Source organism: Plectropomus leopardus, chromosome 12 (genome assembly GCF_008729295.1).
Source record: "Plectropomus leopardus isolate mb chromosome 12, YSFRI_Pleo_2.0, whole genome shotgun sequence".
Classification (NCBI taxonomy): domain Eukaryota; kingdom Metazoa; phylum Chordata; class Actinopteri; order Perciformes; family Serranidae; genus Plectropomus; species Plectropomus leopardus.
Window position 1 is genome coordinate 22,236,156 of NC_056474.1, and position 26,285 is coordinate 22,262,440.

Here is a 26,285-nt window from a genome sequence, read left to right on the forward strand (position 1 = left end):
GACCATGATAACTAATGACTAAACTCAACAGATTGATATACACATTTCTCCAGTTGATGAAATTCAGTGTATGTTGTCTGCACACGGTTCTCAACATGAGGGTGGCTGAGAGCAAATGACTTTATTCTCTGCCAGGACACCTCGACTATATCTTTACATACAGAACCTTTAACTTTCCCAGTTTCCTGAATTACTTGTTTTTATTGGCTAGTAGCTAGTGAAAACTTTTATATGAACAACTGTTGGAACACCATCCTGCTTCTTTCCGACCATAATTTTTTAATTCTTTTGGCTCTTTTGTAAAAATAACCTAAAACTAAGCCTATTAACATTCTTCAAAATGACACCAACATCAAGACTAGTAAAACTTAAAAATATCCTACATCAGATCCAAAACCTCGAGCAGAAGGTAACAGGTGGGTGGTTTCGCTGCAGCCCTGACACCGGAAAAAAGAAAAAAACAAAAAACAAAACAGAGTAAACGGACTAATGCTACATTGCATCTTAGTGCATTTCTAAGGCATTATAAATAATTAAGGCACTTGTTCCCAGTGAATATACACAATCTCTACACCTGGCCAGTAAAAGTGTCTCAATATTATCTCATGCACTTTGATGAAACTCTAAGCAACACTTTAAAGTCTAATTTATAAAAATGACAAAATACTTTGCACTTGTGTCTTTAATTAATCTACTATCAGAATACATGATTTCGGTTAACCTTTAAACGCCCTTTCTCAAAGACAACATGGTAGTTTCACACGCTGGCACCACAGCCAAAGACACAGTTATGATACTTTATCTACTGCAAAGCCTCAGTTCCTCCCAGCAGTGTAAATGCTATTCAGATTTAAGAGGTCAGGTCCCTAAAATAAAAGCCCAGGAGTTTTCGAAAGTAGCGTTTTTCATCAAGCGTGGATTTATCTCTTTGGACTTTCAAAACAGGCCTGATAGTAGTTTTCTATTTTGAGGAAATTGAGGAAACAACAACTCAAAACCAACGATGCAAATATTGCAGCAGTATGCCTGAGATTCGAGCCTGTACTTTCAAAAAACTTGAAAACATTTTGCAGAGGAAACTGACCATGCTCCGAGACCTTGGAATTAAAGCACAGTTCAAGGCCTTTTCCAGTTTTTGAGTTTTTGATTCAGACATATTCTCGGTTCTCATACTCTTCTTTGATGGCTTTTTTAATGCGGGCGATTTCATCGTCACTCGAACTGTCATATTTGTCCTCTTTCTCTTTTTTGTCAGTGTCTGGAGCAGCTGTGTTGAATTGTGCTGAACTGTTTTCTGGTGCCGTGGTCTGCAGCTCTTCTCGGATGCTGTTGAGCTCCACCAGGCCGTCGTGCAGCTGCGTCGCCACCTCCCTGATTTTGGCTGCAAACTCTGATTTGGCCCCTTTCTTGAGTTCTTTGGAGTCTTTGGCTACAAAGTAGATGTCCATACCTACAAACAGTCCGGTGAGAACACCTGTGGCCATACTGGCGATCTGGACCGCTCTGGCTGCTGTGCTGCCCGCCACATTAGCGATCTGCACCACACGCATAATCTCATTAGCACTGATGAGGATTGCCTTTCCTGCCATGGCGCCGTCTTCATAGAAATTACTATTAAGCACAGGAAAGTCACGGTTGTAGGCCTTATTTTTCATCTTGATTAGGTCGAACCTCTTCAGGTTCTCGATACCCTGCTTGATGAACTTAAGGCACTTGTTGAGGTCGACCATCTTATCCTGATAATCCTGCACAATCCTCTCCACCTTCTTGCGGTCCATCGAATTGTTGACCTGGTTGGAGATGCCGGCGCCTGCTGATGTCAGTCCTCCCGCCGTGGCAACACCCAGTCCCACAGCTGTCACAATCAAGGAGGTTCCCATGGTGACCGGGGCCAGAGCGAGGCCGGCAATGGTGGCTACACCCCCAATGGCGCTTGTGGAGCCGCCGGTGATTTGAGCGATCTTTGTGTTCTTGCTGAACTTGTCCAGACCGTCTGCGATGCCATTGAGGTCGATGACGTGCTGCCAGAGGCTTTCCGCGCGCTCTGAGAAAAGTTTGTTGAAGACACGGATGCCTTTCTGCACCTTCTCTGCCGTCACAGTAAACGCCCTGAGAGGAGCAAGTTAAAGGGTGATTACGAAGAGCCACATCGCTGTATCTCTGACTTAGTGTTTGTCACCATTCAGATAGCCACAGTTTTGAAGTTTTGATGTATCTATAGTCCTCTCGACATTTTTGTCAACATTTTTGCTTTTGGCTAATGCACAAAACATTGAACAACTTGATGTCAGCAATTTTAAAGAAACTGTCCCTATGAAAACTGCAAACATCATGTCTTGTCAGTAATGGTGGCACTGTTTCTGGTACAGTGCTTCTGTGTTATATTTGAAGTGTAATTTGTCAGTGTTTTCAGCAGCACAAATGAAATTCTTTTCTCCAACATATCAGGGTGATGGAAGACATGATGGTTATGGATATCTCACAACTTTGGCATGTATGGAAAACTATCTGCATGGCAAAATCCACCAGAAATAAGATAAAACACATATGCTGAACAGCCCCTTTAAACCCTTGAAACCTGAATCATCGGTTTTATTGTTCTGCGTTGGGGTGCCTTTCACAAGCTATTTAACCCTTGAAACCTAAGTAAATTGGTCTGATTTCTCCCAAAAACACGAGGAAAAAGCAATGAGCAACTTGGCAAGAAATATCCTGCAAATTGCAAGAAATTAGTAAAAGATGAAAATGACACTGATGCATATAAAGATTCTAGGGAAAATTATCAAGAAAACTATATGTATAATTATAATAACCGTATATTTAAATTTATCTTATGGGGGAAAAAAGTATACATATATTTTTCAAAATTTTACTTTTCTTTCTTTTTGCGCTTAACTTCATGTAATTTTTATCACTTTTAAATGATTTCCTGCTAATTTTTGGGCCATGTCTTGTGAAGTTGCACATTGCTTTCTACCCATGTTTTGAAAAAAAGTCAAATCAATTTGCTCAGGTTTTAAAGGGTTTAGAGACGAAAAACACAAGGCAACGAAATATCATATTAACACTAATTTGAGCCTTCACTTACTTGGCCTCTTCTTTTTCTGTCATGTCATCATCTTGAGGCGTGTCCTCCCAAGCTGAGGAATAAATGCAATGTGAAAGTATGATAGTAAACTTCCTCACAATGTTACATACATTACATGGCTGAAAGTAAGTGCACACCAAAACATATTATTACAAAGGCATGGGCATTGATCTGCTGCAAGCAGCCTCCAGTCGTCTGGTTCAGGTCTTCCAGAAGATTTTGGAACCTGTCAGCAGGAATTTGTTCCTGTTAAGCCACATGAGAGGCCTGACACGAGGCGCACTTTCACTTCATCGCAAAGGTGTTTGATGGGGTTAAGGTCAGTGCTTTGTGCATGCAAGTTTAGCACAGTTAATCCATTAAACCCTGGGTCATCACCAGGAGGGCCGTGACTCCTATGGATTCCTCAAAGTTAGTGCAGATGGGCCACCAAATTATTGTTTGGTATTTTAATTAAAATTGTGACTTTTTTTTTTTTTTTTTTTTCCCAAAAATTCAAATATATCTGAAAAATAAACAGTTACACGAATCCAACATATATTTTTTTTAACAAAAGATGAATCAGCCTATCTCTTAAAAAATAAAAAACAGAAGCATTCAATTAAAGTACATAACACTGGCTAACACAGTGTATGTCTTTGTAGCACCTGTCCATATCAGCAAGGCACACTAGTCAGCTAACAGTTACACATACTGGACATGGCCCACAATGGCTCTTTTTTAACTTTTAGAGCAAGACACTCTGAAATACCACACACCTCATAAACAAACATGATGTGGAAGTATGTGAATCTGCCAATCATGACTTTTTCACAGCATAGTATTGTATGCACCATAAAAGGGTATGTTTATTTATGGCACTTTAACACACTACTGTAGGCTCAATTTCAAATATGCAACTCAGTTTTATATGATATATGTAGACGGGGTTCCCAGCTCCATCTCTATCAGCTAAATGGTCCCTGGACTGAAAAAAAGTTGAAGACCCTTGCAATAAAGCATTTTTTATGGACCTGGCTTTGCGCACAGAGGCACTGTAAAGTTGAAACAGAAAATGCTCTTCTGCAAACTGTAGCCTCAAAGTTGCACCAATACCATCTAAAAATAATTTACGACACAAACAGCACACTTAAGTATGTAAACAGGGGTGTCCGCATACTTAAGGTCAAATTGTGAAAGTGGCACAAGAAGAAACTGATAATTTAAGTGAATTATAGTGAAAAAGACTTTTTTTGTGACTTACACTCGACTGTATTCCACCACTCCATAAGATCCACATCCTGAAAGACACAGTTACATTTGTATGGGTCTGCATGTTTATAGCTGTGATTGAAAAGGTTTAATGATGAAGCATCAGTTTATATTGAAATGTTAATGTAGGAACATATTTGCTTCAGAAACCAACCCGTTCGTCCTCAGGCTGTGATGGGTCAGTACGAAAGTCATCCAGCTGGTCAAACAAAGATCTGTTTCCTCCTTCATTCTGAAACAGATGTAATATTTCCTACAATTATTATATCATTGTAAGTCTTAAACATTAGACTGGACTTTGAGTGACTAAGCATTAGAAACATATTAAAGTGACCAAGTCCCCTATTGATTCTGTATGTAAATTTTGATCCAATATGAGACCTCCAGTGCTTTATTTTCTCATGATTTATCAAAGTTGAAAGAATGTATCTATTTATTTTTATCCTTTATATATATATATATATATATATATATATATATATATATATATATATATATATATATATATATATATATATATATATATATATATATATATATATATAACAATATATATATATATATATATATTGTTTTATATATACATTGTTGTTTTGTTGTATCTTCTCAGACGAAGGGGCAGAAGTAATAGTAAAAGCAATTCTGAATGTGCTATTTTTGCAGAAGTAAAGTAGGCCGAAATCTTCCATGGGCACACTGAAAAAGGAAGCAGAGCAGAGAAACAAGTTTGGGCACATTTTTTAACCTCATCTCATGTTCCAGGCAAAGAACATGCACAAACAAAGTGTAAGTAGTGCAGAGGTGGGTTTCATGTTGACAGTGGAGGGGAAAAAAAAACAAAACAAAACCGATGTCAACTATAATAGTCTCCGTTGGGAGCAGTCAGACCCCCTGGAGACAGACTTAAGAAAGAGGTTGTTTTAAAGGAAGAGTCAGGTGACTGAAACAGAGCTTTTGTAATCCCTAACCACAGTGAGTAAGACTGCGACTCGTTAGTCTGGTGGACAAATATACTGACACAGACAGGATGGTAAGGGATATAAGTCACTTTAAATGTCAAGCTCAAGAGCAAAGAAAGACGCAAAGGAAACATCAAATACAAATGATCTCATACAGTTTATTTTTTCTACCTCTGCTGTGTTGCCAGCAGCTCCGTCCTGTGCTCTCTTCTGCATAACTCTGCCCTGAAACCAACGAACACAAACACACACCCAATCAAACAGACAGTTAAATCATTTATCATATAATATCAAATAAAATTTTGCTTTTGGGCTCATTTTGGTCTTTCTATACATTTTATTTTCTCAGTTTTCTCGTGGTAACAACATATTTCCAGTTGTTTTCTCAAGATCACAACTTATTCATGCCGTTATCTCGAGATTATGATGCTCGTTTTTTCATGATAGACTTATTTTTCTCCTTATTTTGGGAAAACAAAGCTGGTTTTCTCGTGATAACAGATTAACTTATCTCGTTATCTCGGGAAAACGAAGCCTGTTTTGTTGAGGTAATGACACAGTTTTCTGGTGATTAATATGATGATTTTGGCGAAATCTGTCTGGCAGTCCTCTCCAACGTTAAAACAGCAAAGGAGGGAGCATCTTTTAAAAGAATGGTGGACACTTAATAAAATGATTTCATAATTTATAACAAGGAGCTCTGAAGCTGTTTGTGGTGGAACCTTACAAAGTTACTTTATGCACCTGTCACTTACCTTCAAGTTTAATAGCATTTCCTTTTTTTTTTTTTTACAATCTTTGTCAAGGATAAACCACACCCTTCAATATTTAAATAGTTTTATTTCTATCTTCAGAACTGTTCTGGACCTGAGAAATTTAATTCCAAGTCAAATCTGTGCAGATTCTATCTCTGTGATATGTAGCATGATAGTAGTGCCACTAGTGACCAGAAGCCAATATCTGCTATAACAGTCTATAGCCCGCTTTAAGTCATGGAATTTGTAAAATAGTTGTTTTCATCCATCTGTTAAAGTGATGGCTTTGTGTCATTCTGACAAAGGTCATTTTAGGTCAGTGTTCCTTACAGCTTCATTTTGTCTTTGTCAGTTAACACCCTTTGATATCAAGTTGTTTTTTTTTCCCTAATAGGTCATAAAATCAGCATTTAGTGAACTATTGATTATCTTAATAAGCACAGAGCAGCCATGACTAAATGCCTGAAATGGGTGGATGTGGTGTACAGTATGACGTAGGCCTGGATCAGTCTACTCAAAGTGTCTCCACTTAAGTGACATGCAGAAACTCTTTGTCATTGTTATACCGATCACTAAAAGCATCTGATTATTTTTTAGGATGTAAGAATGTGCAGAATGTGACTATAGTGTTTTCCTCAATGATGGTGTCATTGAGTGTAAAGTGCAGTTACACCAGCATTATCTTTGGAAGTAATGTAATTAGGTGTTACAGACATTTTGGCAGCGTTGTCAACAAGGGAGGAAACAAGTTTGAACACGTCAGTTATTTGAATGTTACCTTGACCCTTGGCATGAAAGGATTGTGTCTCTTGGGTTTCTTGACTTTGGTCTAAAAAAATATATAAAAAAGGAGAATTGCAGCATTATTCAAAAGAAGATATTAAAATTTTCCTTTAGCAGTGATTGCATTGAAGTGAACATTTGTTCCTATTGACTATGATTGTAAAAATCAAACAGTTCAATAATTCAACAAGCATTTAGTTGTTAAAATACCTTCTTTTTGTCCGTGCCCTCCTCATCAATCTGTTCCTCTTTGGATGAAGAATCATCATCGTCTTCTTCTTTCAGCCCTTCATCATCAGACGGAGCTTGAAGCTAAGGAACACAAGACTGCATATAAACCCTCTTTCTTAAAAATGAAAAAAAAAAAAAAAAAAAACATTTTTTTATTTTAATTGAAATTTCTAATATCGTGTGGCCTTTGCCAAATAAATTTGAGGATTAATAAATATATATGTATGGTATACACGTATACAAGCAACTGAAGTAGGTGCAAAGAAGCTAAAATCTCATCATGACTGTGCTGACTCTACGTGAATTGCAAAATAAAGAAAGTACCTTGGGTCCAGTACGTGGCATGAACGGATTAGGGTGTTTGGGTTTTTTCACCTTGGTCTGTAAAACAAACAAAAAAAGGGAAAAAAGTAAAATGTCAGAGTGACAATGTAATGAAAATGACAATGTGTAAACAGATGACATGTGAAGCAATAACTGGAAGAACTTCATTTCATTCCAGCTGTTGGTGACCTGAATTTGAATGATTGAGCTGCCTCTGTCTCTTCTTCATGTGCACTTTCCTGTAAAAAAGATCTAACTCACTCTGCAAATGTCCATTTCTTCCCTTCAAATACACAAGGAACTATATTTTTGTTTACAGTATATCAAAAATAGTTGCAGTCTCATCTCACTACCATCTACTCGAGTCTTGGGTTTGAAACATCATAGAGCTTCCATGAGGAGATAAAACGATATGATGAAGAATATGTAACATCAGAGTACAGAATAAGATCCTTTTTACAACTATAAGCTACTAAAGGGAAAAGTAAAGTGGAAAAACTGAGTGCCTTGTGACTAAAAATAAACATGTGATTTTTTTTCTATAAACCTCACACTGATAATAGGCTGGAGGGGACACGTGTCATGTGCATAGCAAAAACTGATAAGAAGGAAGCAGGAACTAGAACATTTAGATCCTGGTAGCATACCTGCAACAAATAATCTTTGTTTGTTTTCGTTTGCATGTTGAAACAAAGGAGGGTTTCTTCCACACATAATTCTCAGACTCATACATGCCAAAGGTCAATCAGTCGGTCTTTATGTAAGTTACTGGGTGTACAAATCTTTTTTTAACTTTAACACTATTAATTACACTAAGATCAGTACAGTCTGAGCGACAGTAACAAGGAAATAAACTTACAGTTTTGGTTTCTTGAGGGCTTCCCTCGTCTCCTTCTTTGGGGCCTTCATTGTCCGATTGGCTCTGTAGGGGATTACATTAGGGTTTATTTTGATTTTGGTAAAAACAAAGAAGAGATTTGACATATAAATGAACAGCAGGCGGCTCGGTAGCTTTAATACATGCTTGTTTTCTTGGTAATGAAAAGCTGAAAATGAAAATTGAATGTGCTAAATGGAAACTTTGTAGTCACTTTTTTAGGTCACTTTGTTTTTCTGTGACTGAGTTTGAATGATGAAGTCTTGTGAAAGCAAATGGTGATATTATTGAATTTAAGCGGTTAACAGCAACTGTTTTAGGCCAATATTTAATCTTGCTATTTGACAACTTTTCTGGGTTTCTCACAAATGTATTTTTTAAGATAACTTGAAATTCCTTTTAAATTTTAAAGAGATGTTTTTTTAGACAACAACAACATCATCACTACTACTACTACTAACAATAATATTAATAATGTGTGATGTGTGGTTTTCAAGTAGAAAATCAAGTGCCTTGTTAAAAATTCTTAAAATGACATATATTCCTACTCCCCCTAAAAATCTGTGAATATGCTAATATTTTTTAATTTCAAAACTATTTAACTGACAAAATTCATTTTAAGTGTACATGCTCCAGAAGTTAAGTTTCCTCATAGGGGGGGATGATATGGGGAAAAAAAAATCAAATATATTATGATATTTTGACCAAATACCTAAATATTATTATTGTGACAAAATTGTAAAATTGATTATTGTTGCAGTTAGAAGAGTCTGGTAAGATCAGAAAATTAGATCACTTTACTGTAATGAAGCCTTTAAAATCAGGAAGAGAAAACAAATATACAATTTTCAAACAATGACATCCAAAAAGGACTATCTAGTTTTCATTATACCGATATAATAAAGATATTATAGATCCTCATCACATGTATAAGTTGCATGTTGGACAACTAGTTGTTGTTGTTAACTAATTGTTGTGACTGTGTGTAAATACCAGTACCTGATGGCTGCTCCTCTGCTTTTGTCTCACTGTTTTGCCCTGCTCCTAAAATTAAACCAGAGCAGTTCGCAAATAAATCAGCACTGATACACACTGATACATATCAGCTCCAAATTGACATAAACTGCGTAGTATAGTAGTATAGCAGAGAATAGTCTCAGAATGGTGTTCAATTGCTTGCAAACCTCTTTAGTAGGTCTGGGTGGGACAGTTGGAGTTTCACCTCTTTCCTTCCTCTCTTGCTGAGTCATGTGGCTCTTCACCTGAGAAGGACACACACAGTCACAAAGTGTGGTGGAGCGGGAGGACAGGGAGGTTTGATTAAGAGAAGACAGTATTTAAAGGGGGTCAGGGGATGAGGAGGATGTGGTAGAGGTCCGCAAGAGTGAAAGAAAAAAAAAGAAAAAAAAGAGAAGTTGATAAGCTGTGTGGTGTGTGTGTGTGTGTGTGTGTGTGTGTGTGTGTGTGTGTAGTCAGTAATGAATCACAACAGAAGCGAAAAAGAAACTGACCGGTTTTGGCTTTTCTTCCACTTGTTTCTCATTGTCCTTGAGCTTTTCCGCGTCTATGGCGTCTTTCTGAACATGCATAAAATGTTTGTTGTTAAACTGCATCAATATCAACATCTGGTTATATGTGCAATGATTAAAGGACCATACCAGAGTTTTTTTTTAAGTTTGACTCATGAACTGCAAATCATGTACTCTATACTTTACATTTTTGTTGACCAGAACTTATTAAATAGGCCGTTTTAGATTTTCAGATGTATTTTTCCTACTTTTCCATACAGCCACCGCTTTCCACTCATTTCTGTAAGGCATGAAAGTCAAACGACTCTTGAACTTGTTTGAGTTGTGCAGTTTGTTACTCATCACAGTCTGTATTATTTTTTTGCCAAAATTGCAAAATATTTTGGATTTTTAATCAAGTACAAGAAATAAATGCAAAGCAATGGTTACATAGAGTGGTACAAAAAAAACACACCCACAACCTAAATCAAATCAGCATTGTTTGAAAAATGGTGTAAAGTATAAGTAGTCTACAGTAAATAGAGTATAAACTTGTAAAGTCACTGGTATGGTGCTTTAAGTTTGCAGCACATCAATACTACTTGCAAAAATCAACCAAAAATCCCAACAACCGTCACCACCATCACCATTATCATAGTCACCATTACACTGACTCTCTGCCACCTAAAACATCATGATCATGATGATCTCCCTCCACACCTCCACCATGACCAAACAACGATCAACAGCATAGTTACTTTAGTTGAAGAGTGGAAAAAATTCAGTTTAGACATGGCTCCGGCCATAGAGCTCTGAGAGGGACGGACACATCATCAAAAGATTATAAAGGGAATATCTCAACATTTTAGATTTCGATCTGCTTTGTCGGCCACATTGGGTTCAAAGTTAGATGGGTAAATAAGCAAGGATGATACTGACCAATATGAGCTTACAGTATTTCAGTACTGGTGCATATATTTTAACCAATACATAACAAGTAACAGCAGAGCAGGAATGCCAAACTCAGTCAGAGGTTTTTTAGAAATATTACACAGTGAGAAAAATGATATCAGCCTTTGTATTCTAATCGAATTTTTCAAACTCAAAAATACAAGTTTTCAGCATCAGCCTCAAAAATCCAGTATCGTTGCAGCTGTCATCCAGAGTTAAATGGTCATGTAGTTTTAATAAAATGGCCTGTTAGCATTATTAGCTGACTCAATTAAAACCAAGGGGATGGACAGATGATCAGAGGCTAGCAGCTGACTTAGCCTCCTGTTTTAAATCAGTTATGCTATGACAACTGACAAGCCATGTTCAGGATAGCAACTGTGCATGCACTATAATATGCCATCACACTGTAAGAAACCACTCAGATGTCCATGTTAATTACCTAATGAAAATTAGTTTTACAAGCACAAACACTTTTGCCTAGCTTGAGGTCACCTGGTGACTCAGAGGTTATTGTTGGGGCTGGTTCAAGCCACACAGAAACAACTTTGCCTGGTCTGTGCACAACAAGTCTGCAAGACAAGCTGATAACAGATATTTAAAGCTCTTCCCTCTGCCAGTTACTAAAAGGTCTGACATTCTCAACAAGACCAGGCAAGTCAAGTTAAGGTGGACTGCAGATAGAGCCTGTGGGTAAAATGCCTCTCAAAAACTTAAACCTTTGTCTCTTGACTTTCCTCTTTCCTACCTAAGCAGAGTTGAAGGCTTCACAATGCCTCTCGTTAAACATGTAGATGTTTTTCTACCCCTCAACGAGGCAAGTGTCTACTGAATAATAATGACCAGTTAAATGTCAAAACAGTTCCGCCAAATGGATAAGTTAACGGGAACAAGTATATGTAAAAGCACCTGTTTGTTGCCTGATGACTTCTCGCTGCTCGCAGGTGGATCCTCGTCATCTGAGCTTGAATGTTTTTCATGCTGCTGAGAAAAGATAGAAATCATCATTTTTGCATAATCCACAGAAATGAGGAGGAACAATCCCCTTTTAATACATCTGTTTCTCAAAAGAAACTTCTTGAGCACTTTCAAAAGATTACAATCTAACCCTTCCTTACTTTGTTTGCAGATCGAAATGGGTTCAGTTTTTCCATCGCCTCAGAAAATTTGTTCTGAAACATAAAATGGACCAATGGACCACGTACAGATATTAAATTATTGACAAAAACAACAAAAAAAAAAAAGATTTCAAAAACCCATACAAACCTGTTTGTTGCTGGGCTGGGTCTCTCCGCTGTCCAATATCTCCTCAGAGTCAGAGCCAGAGTTCTTCTCCTGCAAACAGAGCTAATGTTTAGCGCAAAATACAAACAACAGTAGTATTAGTAGTAGTGCAATCGGCTTTACACGCCTGTGGATTACTAAATACATCAAAAGATATATATTTTTGGGCTTTAACGCAAAGAAGAACTGATGACATGCAGTAAATAAAGAGCACAGTGTCTTACCTGCTTGTCAGTGTAAAATGTGCTCTTCATCATCGCACTAAAACCATTCTAAAATAAGACAAATATACCCCAAAATTAGAATAACCATAGGCTGTATGCCTATGCACACCAATCAAGTTGCAATTACAGTTTACACCCATTTTTTTTGTGAAAATCTGCTTGTTTCACACAGATCTCTACAATCAGCACAGTTTTTAGTTTTTAGTTGGTTTTTAGTTTAGTTACACCTAAGATTAGTGTCACCCATTCAGTATCTGACCAGTGACCTGAGTTTGATGTTTCACAATGGCCTGAAAAGTGTTTTTGCAAAACATCATGATGACACAGTGGAGTTGGCCTTTGACCTTTTGGATATAACATGTCATAACTACATAATTTTATTCTAATAGACTTTTCTGCAAAATTTTGTGATAATAGTGTATAACTTCTTATGGCTAAAAACATGTTTTGTGAGGTCACAATGACCTTGGCCTTTGACCTTTAAACACCAAATTCAAATGAGTCCATCCTTGAGTCCAAGAAGACATTTGTGCCAAATCTGAGAACATTCCCTCGAGGTGTTCGCATTTGCAAGAATGGGACACACAAGGTTACAGTGACCTTGACCTTTGACCAACGACCACGGAATTCTAATAAGTCCATTATTGAGTTGAAGTAGACACTTTGCCAAATTTGAAAAAAAAAAATATATGTTTTGAGATATTATGTTCACAAGATATCTCAGGAGATCTATCACCAGTGCAAAGGCATAAAAACAGACTAGAGCCATAATCTTTAGCCTAATCTCACAGTAGATCTTGTTCCTAAACATTTAGACAACACATGTCTTTGAGCCAGTTACTTATATAACAAAGCTGATATTCACACCATGATGTTTCGGTACAGTCCAAACTCTTTACAAGTAAGAGAGACTACACCATAACAACCCACCTGCTTTGCTTTGGGCTTCTCTGTAGTCGAGGTATTCTCATTTGAGTCTCCTGAGTGTTCAGTCTTTTCTTTATCCTGTTAAAATACAGATTACAAGCATGTCATTCATCTCAAAACATGGCCCACAGTGTAAGGCACTGGCTGGTAGGGTATCTGATGCAGAATTAAGTGTGAGATTAAATGACCTGAGCTTGGGAGGTGAAAGGATTCCTGCGGGTCTTTGTTGGTGCCCCACCCTGACAGACAATTTAAGCAGTTCAAGTTACAAACTGATATTATCTATATTCTGTTAGTACTGATAGAGTGCAGGTCTATCCCTCACCTTTGAAGACTTTTCAACGAGATTTTCACTGCTGGCAGAGAGTTCACCATCCAATGACAAATCATCCTAAAGAGAAGAACACAGCACACAATCAGAATGTAACAACCAAGACAGAAAAATACTCTCAAAAAAGCTTTATGCAGTTGATTGTTCCTCTTTTAGCGGAAATATAAGATCTGTATCGATCAATATTGTTGCATACCACTTTTAAAAGGAATACTGCACATCAGCTGATGAAATGTCTGTAAAGTGTTTGCAGTAATTACAAATAAAAGTGATCATTTTGCCCCAAAGATAACTGAAAGTTGATGTAAGTATGTGAGCGAACTATTCAGTGGTTTTTACTTTTTCTGGAATTTTCAAATTCTATACTTAGTGGCTTTTAGAACTAAACCACGGAGCAAAATTCCCCTGAAAACATCCCTTGAAAATCTAATAAACAGATGGATGTGAAATTTAATGAAAACCAGTTCCCTCTGGTTCCGTGTCACATTACAAAGACATTTCTCAAACACGACACACTTTACTTCTTGGACTGAAAATTTGCCAATGACAATCTTGATCGTCTTACCTGAGACTGAGATTTGGCGATTTTTTTCTTGAACACACCACTAAAGATTCCTCCTTTGTCCTGAGAAAATAATATTACAACAGTTCATGTTTACTGCATGCAGTGTTATGATTGATCTTGCAGTATTGTGTCACTTGAAGGTCAAGGGCGGCTGGCTTGACCAAACCTCACCTTAGTGTTTTCAGACAGATTGTCATTGCTGCCTGAGAGCTCGCTGGCTGCAGACAAATCATCCTGAATGTGAAAGACAAGTGTTGAGCAACAGATATTAATTCTGTCCTAATAATGTATGGTTACATGGTTTAATGGTAAGATGAATAAACTGAAGCAACACTCCATAACTCTCACCTGAGATTTTGTCCTTGCTCCAAGAGGCTTTGGCTTTTTGAATATCCCACTGAACATCCCTCCTGTCTCCTGGTGAGAGACAAGAAAAGGTTTGCAAAATTTTGCCCATCTTAGAGGATTACTTAAGTTTTCCTCTGCAATCACGAACCTACCTTTGTGTTGCTATTCACAGAGAGATTGTCTTTGCTGCCTGAGAGCTCGCTGGCGGCAGACAAATCCTCCTGAAGGCGAAAACACATCACCTAATTGTTATCATCATCCCCTAATAATGTAACACAGGTAAAAGTGAGACAAGTGAGATGCTTAACTCTCACCTGTGATTTTGTCCTCACTTCAAGAGGCTTTGGGGATTTTTTAAACATCCCACTGAACACCCCTCCTGTCTCCTGGATAGAAAAAAAGTCACGTGAAATGGTTTACATTTTGCTCACAATAGAGGAATTTAGCGATGTATGCCTCTGATCTCAGATACAGTAGTTAGGATGGACTTTACACAGCAGCCTGCAAAACAGAAGTGACCAAAACAGAGACATGCATTCCCCAAAATCTTTGTTTATAGAGGTGAGTGTCTTTCACAAACCCCACCTTAGTGTTGCTATTCACAGAAAGATTGTCTTTGCTGCCTGAGAGCTCGCTGTCTGCGGATAAATCATCCTAAAAAGAAAAAAAAAATCCCAAACTTACTATTGTCCAATAATAATGTAAAACAGGTAACAGTGAGATGCTCCACTCTCACCTGAGATTGTGTCTTTGCTCCAGAAGGCTTTGGGGATTTTTTAAACATCCCACTGAACACCCCTCCTGTCTCCTGGAGAAAAAAAAAGTCACGTGAAATGATTTAAATTTTGCTCACAATGGAAGAATTCAGCAATGTATTCCTCTGATCTCAGATGGATAGGCACGGACTTCACACAGCAGCCTGCACAACATCAGTGCTCAAAACAGAAACATGCATTTCCCAAAATTTTGCCCACAATAGAGGAATTTAGCGATGTATGCCTCTGATCTCAGATAGATAGGATGGACTTTACACAGCAGCCTGCAAAACAGAAGTGACCAAAACAGAAACATGCATTCCCCAAAATCTTTGTTTATAAAGGTTAGTGTCCTTCACAAACCTCACCTTGGTGTTGCTATTCACAGAAAGACTGTCCTTGCTGCCTGAGAGCTCGCTGGCTGCAGATAAATCCTCCTGAAGGAAAAAAAACAAGCAACCCCTAATTAGTATTGTGCAATACAATGTAAAGCAGGTAAATGTGAGATGCTCCACTCTCACCTGAGATTGTGTCTTTGCTCCAGAAGGCTTTGGGGATTTTTTAAACATCCCACTGAACACACCTCCTGTCTCCTGAAGAAAAAAGTCACATAACAATGGTTTGCAAAAATGTGCCTATAATGGAGGTGTTGGCTACAGATGTCAGATGGACAGGCACAGACTTCAAACAGCAGCCTACACTCTCCTCTAAAAGCTGATGCATGCCAGTTCGCCTCACACGTCCAAACTCATATACACAAACAGACACATTTTGTAAACTCTCCATTCACTTAGTTGAGCTCTAAACAAACAGTGAGTCACATTATTCCACAGTTTAATTAAACACTTAGCTCCCAAAGAGGATCTGATGTCACATTTCTGAATTGCTTAACAAAAACATATAAAAGTATATTGACTTTTCTACTTCGAAACACGGTGCATCAGTGTCTCTACTGGTTTGATTGTGCAAATTCACAGGCCAAAGCTGAACAAAGACCATGAGGGACATCTGGAAATTGTACCAAAACAGGAAACACATGCTTAAATCAGTTGTACAAAACTTTAGATGCAGTGAATGGGCGATGGAGTGAATATAAGCAGGACAGAGTTGTACTAAGACAGTTTAGAAGGAGCCCAAGGAGTGGGTTAACATGAGCAGCAGCATCAGTGGATGAAGAGCAACTTTGTTATTTCTGGCTTTCACAAACCTCACCTTAGTGTTGCTATTCACAGACAGATTGTCTTTGCTCCCTGATAGCTCGCTGGGTGCAGACAAATCCTCCTAAAAGAAACAAACAAACATCTCGTAATTATTCTTATCACCTCCCGATCATGTAACACAGGTAAAGGAAAGTGAGATGCTAAACCCTCACCTGAGATTGCGTCCTCACTCCAAAAGCTTTTGAGGGTTTTTTAAACATCCCACTGAACATCCCTCCTGTCTCCTGGAGAAGAAAAAATCACATAATGGTTAATTATATATGTTACTCGAAATGCAATAAAATAAACCCAACTGTTTTGTATTTTGAGCTGATGCAGCAGTCAGATGAACAGACAGGGATTTCACACACTGGCCCCTTCTTTCAAATTGCTGATGCATGCAGGTTCAGCTTCCAAACACACACACGCAAACAAAACACGCTCTAACTCACCAGCCAATGAGTCGAGGTCTACACACCTACTGTAGGTTAAATCACATCACCAACATCTATTACTAGTTAACACTGAGGAAGAACTGGATGTTCTCTCAGAGTAAAATCTAATGTGGCAATATTCTTATTATGGATTAATTTAAGGTGTCCAAAGTCTGGGCCAGGGGCCAATCGTGGCCCACATACTGTTTTTAAATTACCCCCCTTTTACTTTAATATTTTTAAGGTATTTTTTATGGTATTTTTATGGTACTGTTTCACATTAATCATGAGTCTTATTCTGGCATATATGTGTCCAACATTTTGTTCAAGGTGTGGTCTCTCATTAATATACACTTGGTTTTATTAATAAAAGACTGTAATATCCATATATTTGTCTCCGGTTGTTTGTGTTTTTAAAGGTTTTTACATTTTTAAAACTGATTTGGCTGATAATACTCACTTTAGCTGTTGGGTTCTCAGACAGACTGTCATTGCTGGTTGTAAACTCCACGTCCAAAAAATCCTGAAACACACAAGATCATCTGTCAGCCCCTTTCTGAAACAACACAACACGGCATTTCACATGTCAGGCATTAAAAAGATAGTTGTCTTTTTTAGCTGACATATCACTGTGTGCAGGATATGTAATAGGCGATTGTGTTTCACCAGTGAAGGCCTCCGGGCATGTCCTGGTTTAGGAGATCGCTTCAGAATCCCTCCAAACACGCCTGATTTTTCCTGAAGGGAAAAGTGCAGGGAAAGGTTTAGTTTCAAAGATGAATCTTCGATGAAGAATCTTCTGTGTGGGAAAAATATGACAGAACACAAAAAACTCACCTTTGATGACTTGTTTTCTGTTAAACTGTCACTACTGACGGACAGTTCAGGATTGGCTACTGAGAGGGAACCCTAGAGAAGATTAAAAAAAGTTTCACTCATTTTTGTTGACAGGGCAACACACTTAGGGACAGATTTTTAGAGTGATTACAATAGAGTTCTAGGGAATTACAAAACTAATTTAAAACCAGAAATATAATGTAAGAAAGCATGCCAAAAATAAAACATGCAAATGAATTGATACACAATTTTCAATTCAAAATTTGTTCAAAAATTACGTAAACCTGAGATAGATTTAGATTTTTCTATGAGCTTAAAGGACCGCTGGCTGCACATGTGGTACTTGCTAAGAGCAATGTTAAACAACAATTAATTTATTGTTATTATTTATCTGTTGATTAATCTTTCAATAAATAAATAAATTTAGTCTTTACAATGTCAGAAAACAATGAAAAATGCCCAGACATTCCAGGAGTCAAAGGTGATATCTATAAATCATCTGTCAAACAGGCCAAAACAAATATGAACCAAGATTTTGTTTCTGCCTTGCATTTTTCTCACCTTAAATGTTTTCAGAGACATCATTGATTGTACTATTTAAATATAATTCCACATTGTTTGTTACCAGCCGGCCGTCATACTGTTTCTTGTGTCAAAGCAGAAAAGCTCACATCAAATGACCCACCAGCGAAAGCGTTTGTTGGTCCGGTGCTGTGCCGTGCATACTATTAATTGTTGGATTTCTACCTTTTGAGCAAAAGCATATGTCACAGCCCTTTTCTCTGTTTTCTCTGGTCATATAGCACCAATTTGAAAAGTATTCGTGTTTTTCTGTTGCTTGGACAGCCCAGTTTTACGAGAAGGCTGTCTTTACAACATTGACATACTTCCTCAAGAAGCTGGCAGCAAACATTTTTTTTAATTTACCAAGTGATTAAAAATTGATTGTAAAGTAATCTTTTGTTTAGCAGTTAATTGATAAATCAACGTATTATTTCAGTTCTAGTTCAAAACAGTAACACAGTTCACAGTAAGTTCAAGAAGGCTGTTACACACCTGTGGCTGGTCTTCTTTGGCAGCTTTGGTCGTCTTCTTAAACATTCCTTTAAACACACCTCCTTTCTCCTAAAATGCAAAAAAAAAAAGTCATTCTATATGCTAAAAAACTTATTGAGAACGTATGTTTCTTCATTTTACATAAGTAAGTGATGATACACAAATGTATCCTGAGCATCACCTTGTTGCTGTTGTCAGTCAGACTATCGTTGCTCTTCGAAAGTTCACTGCTGACTGATAAACTGTCCTGTAAAGTCAACACAGACATCGCCAACATAGTCTCTGTGAGTAGATGCAGCATCAAAAAGTGTAACTCCGTGATTACACTACAGTCGGTTATATTCTAAGGTTTGTATCTAAATTAAACGGGCCTATGTCATGAAATAGCAGATGTTGCTGCACACTTTTACAATATGAGCATGCCTCTTAAAGGTATACTTTAGTTTAGTTAAAGGTGTAGTTTTATTTATTTTTTTTAAGTGGGGTTGTAGGGGTACTTATCCATAGGCAGTGTACTACAGTAAATATCTCTCAGTACGCTCCCAGCTTGGCGCAACAAAAAGCTAAGCAATGTGCTGATGTGGATGGGGAAAAAAGTTTAAGTGTACGCTAAACTACGAGTAGTTTCACATTTCCATCAGACAGTCCGTTCAAATGAGGGAGCCGTAAATTGCTTCACTTCCCCATCAAGATCACCAGACTCCATTGACAAAAACAGCTATTTTATTCTGATGAACACAGGAGTGTTGCTGTTCTATTGCTGCTTTGATCAGCCAGTTAGTTTGTGTCATTGTGTGACTTTGGTGAATCCAAACTAACCACATTAAACACCAAAGTCATACAACAACACAAAAAGTATAACTGATTGAGGCAGCTGTAGACCAGTAGCTCCTTCGTTCAGCGATGTAAAATCACTGATTTCATCAATGGAGTCTGGCTCTAAAGAAAGCGATATAACAGCTTCAGTTCCTCAGTGGAAATCTCTGTGTGATGTTACAGTAAAGGGGTGAAAATAATCCCAGTACAATGTTTTTTTGAGGTGGTTACAATACTTTTTGCTGCTGACCCGTCCACACCAGTACATAGCTTCCTTGCTGATCTCAAGCCTCCTTCTCTAAACTGGGGGTGTGACAACCGCCATCTACTGTGGGTAACAAATTGACTATGAAAAAGTATCTCATACAAGCCCACAAACATTAGTATTAAATATTAAACATCAGTCATTAACATTCAATAAGTTCATACAACAACATCACCTGTGCTGGGAGAAGTGGTTCTGCAGACTTGGTGGATCTTTTAAACATCCCACCAAATAACGCTGCTTTTTGCTGAATGAAGAGTAAAAATAAAAGAGAAAATTAAACTTGAAAAAGCATATATAGCAGCTAATTTGTTATAAAATCCAACAATAAATCTTTCATAGGAGTATAATCATGACATGTACTACACTTAACATGGGCACTATAGTTTGACTCAATCTCTCATGCACTGCCCTGCTGTTGGAAATACTCAATAAAGATTAAATTAAAAAAAATTAATGAATGCATGCATGACAACAGTGAAAACCAAGCCTTTTTTCAGCTATGGCAAAAAATATAAAGCACGTTCAATCACAAAACTGTGCACAACGTTTTGATTCAGTTTCCGGATATAACAATTTGTTTCTTCCAAACTGTGTGCAATGGTGTGGAACAGTGTGGTACCATGTGGCTTTGTGATAAGTTTTCTTTCATTTGGTAGTTGTGTTGAAGATGTACCCATTTAGCAGTGACATGTAGCCATATAAAGCAAAGCTGGTGGATCTTTACTTATTGCACACATATTTTCTGATTTTATTTCACAGCTGCTTTGGCAATGTAGACACAAGATTTTCATTGCTAATGAAGCCCCATTGAATTTAATTAGAATAAACCCTGCAGTATTAGCAGGCTGTGCGCCTGCGTAACACAACAGGGTGTTCAGAACACCATAGTCATGCAGTCATGGTTAGGCTGTTTGTGGTGGAGGGAGGGCCATGCTTTTCCCCAAGTCCATCAAGAAGGCTCAAGGAAAAATACTTGTAGCTTTGGGGAGGGTCAAGATTAAAATTTTTTTTTAAAAAAGGTCAAGGCCACCTCCCTCCTCTAATAAATAAAGAACAGTCCCTAAATAACTGTAGTTGAACATTGAGCACATTAGTTTGATATTCAAAACATGGGGAAAAAGGCAATGAGCAACTTGGTAAGAAATGTCCAGAAAATTGCAAGAAATTATTGAAATTTGTTTTTAAGCTAGCGAAAAGTTTCCAGAGAGCTATGTTTCTTCTTTTAATTAATTCCCCTGTTTCTGTGCTGTTCCTTTGTTGTTGTTGCTTTTCATTTCCCATTTTTTTCTTTTTTTTGAATATTATTTGTTTGTTGTTGTGCAAATTTTCAAGTAATTTTGTAGTATTTTTTTCTTATTTCTCGCTCATTTCTGGGCCATTTCTTCTTTAAACTGCCTCATGTTTTTGAAAGAAATCTGGTCAGTTTGCTCAGGTTTGACTGATTTAAAGTGCCATATTTGCTGCCAGAATGAAGTAGATTAAGGTTAAAAATGGAAATGGTCAAGTAAAGTAAAGTAACAAAATGATGACTAAGTTCAGTACTCAAATAACTCAGCTTAGTTATCTTACATTTCACATTAGCTGTCCACACACTGATTGAGGTCACGTGGGTGAAGTCGGTTGACTCAAATAACAAACATGGAGATTTACCAACATTACCAACGTTTTAGCAAAGACAAAACTACTAACTTCATCTCAGAAAAAACTCACTATTTGCATTAAAGTAAAAAATAGAAGCGATATCTAACGTTACTTACAGCTACACCTCCTCCTTCACACTCCAAATCCAAATCCAGGTTATCGTATCGATCCTGTCAAACAGACGTCACGTTACATTAACAACAGTCGTTTTAACGTAAATTCATCGACATTTTAAACAGCTAACGTCAATGAGTTTGTCTCGAGGATGAGCGAAAGAAACACAAACGTGGGCAGTTTTACTTAAAAAAAAAAAAGTCCGTTTTAACTCACCATGACAGCGACGCCTCGTCTGCCCTCGCTCACAGCTAATGTTTGGTTATTCCGCTGGATAATCGATATCGGTATTAATTTGTCGAAATGTTTCAGTCCGCAGCGTTAGTTTCCGTCTCTCCCGTGTTGATACCGGGCGCTGTTTTCACTCACTAAAGCTGGGAAGTTAAGATCCTCCCTCCTCGGTGGAAATAATTATTTTAAAAAAAAAAAAAAAAGTAAAAAGAGCCAGACTAGAGCTCAAACACTTCCCACAGATCTCTGTGACTTGTGTGAGTGTTTTCATTAAGCAGACACTGCTGAAACCGGTGGAGCCAGATTTTTGTCTTTTACCTGTGTGTTGTTATCCAGGAGAGGGTGTGACTGTTTCACCTGGGAGCTAAACATCAGCCTCAAACTCGGGCTTTCGACTGTCCTTAGGCTATAAAGACGTCACTGACGCTCGAGTCCACTTTCACATTAACCCTTTGAAACCCGGAGACATTTCTTTTCTTGTGCTGCTTTCAGATGCCTTTCACGAGTAAATAAATCTTTGAAACCCAAGCAGATTGGTGCGATTTCTTTCAAAAACACGGGAGAGAAGGCAATCAGCATCTTGGTAAGAAATGTTTCACAAATTGCAAGAAATTGGTAGATTTACAAACTATTTATCATAATGACATATTTTAAATTATTTTACAGAATTATAATTTTACGCACTTTTTGCTTTTTCTTACTTTCCCTTTTTAAGTTAATTTCCCCCCAACTAATTTTCAGGTTATGTTCTTGTACTTTTTACTAATTTCCCGCATATTTTTTGGGTCATTTTTCTGTTGTTTCTTATTGTCCTCTTCCCATGTTCCTGAAAGAGATCAAGCCAATTTGCTCAGGTTTCAAAGTGTTAAGCATACTGACAGGGATGGACGGAGTACTTACATATCAGAGGTAAAAGTAGAAACACAATAGAGTAAAAATACTCTGGTACAAGTACAGGTCCTGCAGTTCAAATCTTAAAGAGATAGTTCAGATTTTTTTAAGTGGGGTTGTATGAGGTACTTATCCATAATTGGTGTAAAGGAGTTACTACTTGTTCCAGTAATTAAATTACGAAGTAACTGTGATCAGTTACAGCTACTAACAAAAGTGTGTAACGAAATTAAAGTTAGCAATCAAAATGTTGGTTATTACAAAAAATTAGATATGAAAAAAAAATTACCAAAAAGTTTATATGTTAAATAAAATATTCATTATGTTGTTTAACATCTTTTCAAAGTGCAGGAATGCCTTCTGTTGGTATATTTTTGGAAAACATAGGCAGCAAAGACATTGAGACAAATTTGAGCGCGACATTTAATCACTCCATCTTTTTTTAGGTCTTTTCAGCTTAATTGCCATGTTTAAAACATTTATTAGAAAAGTGATCGAATGTAATAATTGACATAAAATTGATGACACAGTTAGAAAAGTTTTGTAGCATTTTTAACCAGGTATCTAGTAATGTGTAATCTATTACATTTCAAAAGAAACCAGAAACCAGAAATTTAAACATATTTCATCCAATTTAAAAAAGCCCCTCCTTTCCATCAGAAAGTCCGTATTTGATGGGGTTCAGATTCATATTGGTATTCATTTTATGGTGTGCAGCACTGGGTAAAGATTTATTTACTCAATACGCTTTATTGCGCTAAATGTGTCTCTTTGTCATACAACAGAGGCAATTCACTGCTGATAACAGAGTTGTAAAAGAATTAGCTGATAAGGTGTGTTTACACATCTGCAATCAATGTCGCACAACAGGGTCTCTCGCAGAGATTCAACACTCAACTTTTCATATCAATCACAAAAAATCTATCCGTAACAAGACTGTCCCCCACCGCTGTTCTTGTCCCCAGAATTTATAAGAAAAAATATCAAACGTGCAGATTTGAACATAATTTATTGCCAAAGAAAAGAACATTTCTGTTTATTTTACCCACATTACTGTTTTCATTCCTTTATAATTTTTTAAACAAGATAACTTTAATTAATTCAGTTTGCACAAAACTACAACTTATAACATTTTTTTTAAAGCTGTTTGAAGTGCTTGTTACATTTGCAAGTTCTTTTGCTATCTAAATTAAAGGCACACGCAAACATATCTTTGCAACTATTACATAGATGCTAATCCCTGTATGGGGTGTAAACATTTCACCGTCTTTGAGTATAATATATTGATGTAGTGCATATTCACCATCAACGAAGCAAAGAGGAAGCAAAATATTCCCGGTAATCTTTGGCTAGTGTAGGGTTTAAGCATTTTTCCTAAATGCTGAATTTAGTGTGTAATATCTTGATAATTATTCTTTCCAGGAGAGAAAATAGAGCTTTCCCTGTCCGTCACCACAAACCAGCTCAGTGGGGTTTTCAGGGTTCACCTCCAAATGCAGAACAGGACCTCCACACACAAACATTCCCACCTGAGGGAAGAGAGACAGAGACAGCAGAGGGTACGTTATTGAAAGACAGTTTGCAATTATTTAAAATCTAAGGTGACGGAATTAAATTAGTCAGCATGCTGCATAAGAAGAGAAAAAATCTCTGAGAGGATGATAATTCGATTTCTTGCAAAGAATGTGATGAGAAGATCTTGTCATCCAAATATCTACCAGAAAGCAAGTAAGTGTAATTTCCAAAAATTTCAAATTGTTTTCTTGAGACTCTGTCGTACCTGTTTCTTGGTGTTTCTGTCCCACAGCTTCACCGTCCTGTCGTAGGAGGCTGAGATGATGGTGCTGTCAGTGACTTTCAGCACACTGATTCTGTCAGTATGAACCTGGGGATAAAACATCAATGTCATCATTAAAAACAAAGTAAAGCTCTGGCTTACAGCAACAGCAAATTATGAATAATGTTTGCCTTTATTTTATCTGCCAAAATACACAGCTGCTGGTAACTGGCAGTCAGATGCCTGTTTTCTTTTTGCAATCACCTAAGATATAAATTTTTACTTTTACACCTGAAAGAGAAAATTAAACAAAAGCTATTACGAAAATTGATTAATGATTTATTGAGTAAAATTTAAAACTTCTGATGGTTCCAGCTTCTTGAATGTGAGGATCTTCGGCTTTTCTTTGTTGTCCTTCATTGTTAACGAAAAATTTGGGTTTTGGAATGCTGGTTGGTCAAAGCAAGTCATCTGTAGATGTCACCTTTGGCCCTTGGAAATTGTGATGGGCATTTTTCTCTATTTTGTGACATTTTACAAGCTGATGATCAATGATCAGTGTTGCAGCAGTTGTTAAAGTAGATGCAATACCTCACTAAAAAGAGTTACTATAGTTGTTCATTTACTTTTTTTGTTTAATGTAGGTCTTGTTGGTATCACTGGAATCCACAGATGATATGTTCAAGAGTGTAACTTTACCCTTTTAAGATCTAAGAAAATTGGCTTAGCAATTAAAGAAATGACCAAAAAAATATTAAAAAAAGAAGTACAAAATATAAGAAAATTACCTGAAAATTAGTTTAAAAATAAATAAACAAAAAAAGGAAAAAAACAAAATGAAACAAAAAAAACCTTAGAATGACCTGGAAAAAGTGCACAACTTTCCCAGTCTTTTGTTGTTCCAACTTTTTGTGGAACAATATGCAGGCATCAGTTTTAGAATAAGTGTATATTTGACAAAAAATGATAAAGGTCATCAACTTGTCTTTGTACTGTTTTCAGTGAACGCAGGTTAAAAAGGATTTGCAAATCACTGCATATTCTTTTTAATCACGTTTCACACAGCATTCCAACTTTTGTTGTTGAATTGGTGTTGTAAGATAAAAATATACACTATATTTTTTTGGTTCTGTGGCAGAGTCTCTCAGTGCTTACAGGTTTTCTGCTGCTCCATGGGGAATACTCTGAAGGCTGGTTGAACCACATGTTGCCTTTCATATCTCCACACACGACAAATTCTGAAAGAATGTACAACACGGTGGATGATCATGCAATGAACCAACATACAAAATGCTAGCATGCAGGTAAGTAGCAGTATGCTTAAAGTAAGAGTGGTAATTGTAACAGCTGCTGTCCAAAAAGTATTAATGGTAGATGTTAGTACCTTTGTCCAGAGTTCCAGCTGTTATCAGGCTCCCTTTCTTCTCTTCCTCTTCGTCAGTCTCTAAATCCATTGAGCTGAAAGCTGAATTGAAACTATTTTTGGGGCCCAGGGCAAACTGAGGAAAGAGGCATCAATCATCATTTACTATAAATAAAGTATGCGGTACACCAAATCTGGGGTTTGCCTTCATTTGTAATTGTAATGTAGGAAACAACCAAAAAGAATTGTTCTTTGCCAGGTGGTATTATTGAATTGATAATGATGTATTTTCTTGTTATGAAACTCTAACCCTATAACAAACGTTTTTTGTGTTCTTAGAATATTGCTTGTATTATTTCCAGAAAAGTTGGGCAAAACTCACAACAAAGCCAATTCTGACTTTTCTGTCTGCTTCGCCCACCAGCCACATGCTTTTCTCGTCGTTGCGGATCATCCCCAAAATTCGGACACATTCGTGCCAGCTGTAATTAAACACA

General features: G+C 37.2%; 2 protein-coding genes across 9 annotated transcripts in view; both read right to left on the bottom strand.

The window, feature by feature from the left end:
- Positions 1-467: 467 nt before the first annotated feature.
- LOC121951699 (protein starmaker-like) lies at positions 468-22,076 on the bottom strand. Of its 7 annotated transcripts, none has more exons than XM_042498133.1 (39): positions 21,743-22,076; positions 21,529-21,582; positions 19,944-20,015; positions 18,869-18,934; positions 18,688-18,756; positions 17,632-17,703; positions 17,461-17,532; positions 17,255-17,317; positions 16,534-16,605; positions 16,374-16,442; positions 15,683-15,754; positions 15,530-15,598; positions 15,143-15,214; positions 14,992-15,060; positions 14,721-14,792; positions 14,559-14,627; positions 14,407-14,475; positions 14,230-14,292; positions 14,059-14,118; positions 13,488-13,553; positions 13,351-13,401; positions 13,166-13,240; positions 12,236-12,283; positions 11,994-12,062; positions 11,846-11,899; positions 11,637-11,708; positions 10,535-10,588; positions 9,780-9,845; positions 9,453-9,530; positions 9,268-9,312; positions 8,251-8,313; positions 7,392-7,448; positions 7,047-7,148; positions 6,832-6,882; positions 5,470-5,523; positions 4,494-4,571; positions 4,332-4,368; positions 3,089-3,140; positions 468-2,109 (listed from the first exon to the last, which is right to left on the bottom strand). In XM_042498133.1, the coding sequence occupies exons 1-39, from the start codon at positions 21,743-21,745 to the stop codon at positions 1,149-1,151; spliced, it is 3,360 nt and encodes a 1,119-aa protein (XP_042354067.1). In that variant the 5' UTR covers positions 21,746-22,076; the 3' UTR covers positions 468-1,148. The 7 variants fall into 7 exon arrangements, with proteins under 7 accessions (XP_042354067.1, XP_042354066.1, XP_042354068.1 ...); XM_042498132.1 differs by having other exon boundaries at positions 11,637-11,711; XM_042498134.1 differs by lacking the exon at positions 12,236-12,283 and having other exon boundaries at positions 11,637-11,711.
- A 1,564-nt stretch (positions 22,077-23,640) lies between these two features.
- Positions 23,641-26,285, bottom strand: part of tep1 (telomerase-associated protein 1) — a 33,274-nt gene continuing 30,629 nt past the window's right edge. For both annotated transcript variants that reach the window (XM_042497394.1, XM_042497393.1), the window contains exons 52-56: positions 26,171-26,270; positions 25,810-25,924; positions 25,581-25,663; positions 24,429-24,533; positions 23,641-24,177 (exon numbers count right to left, since the gene is read on the bottom strand). In XM_042497394.1, the coding sequence (XP_042353328.1) occupies positions 24,058-24,177; positions 24,429-24,533; positions 25,581-25,663; positions 25,810-25,924; positions 26,171-26,270 (523 nt within the window). In that variant the 3' untranslated portion in view covers positions 23,641-24,057. The remainder of the gene's footprint in view (positions 24,178-24,428; positions 24,534-25,580; positions 25,664-25,809; positions 25,925-26,170; positions 26,271-26,285) is intronic.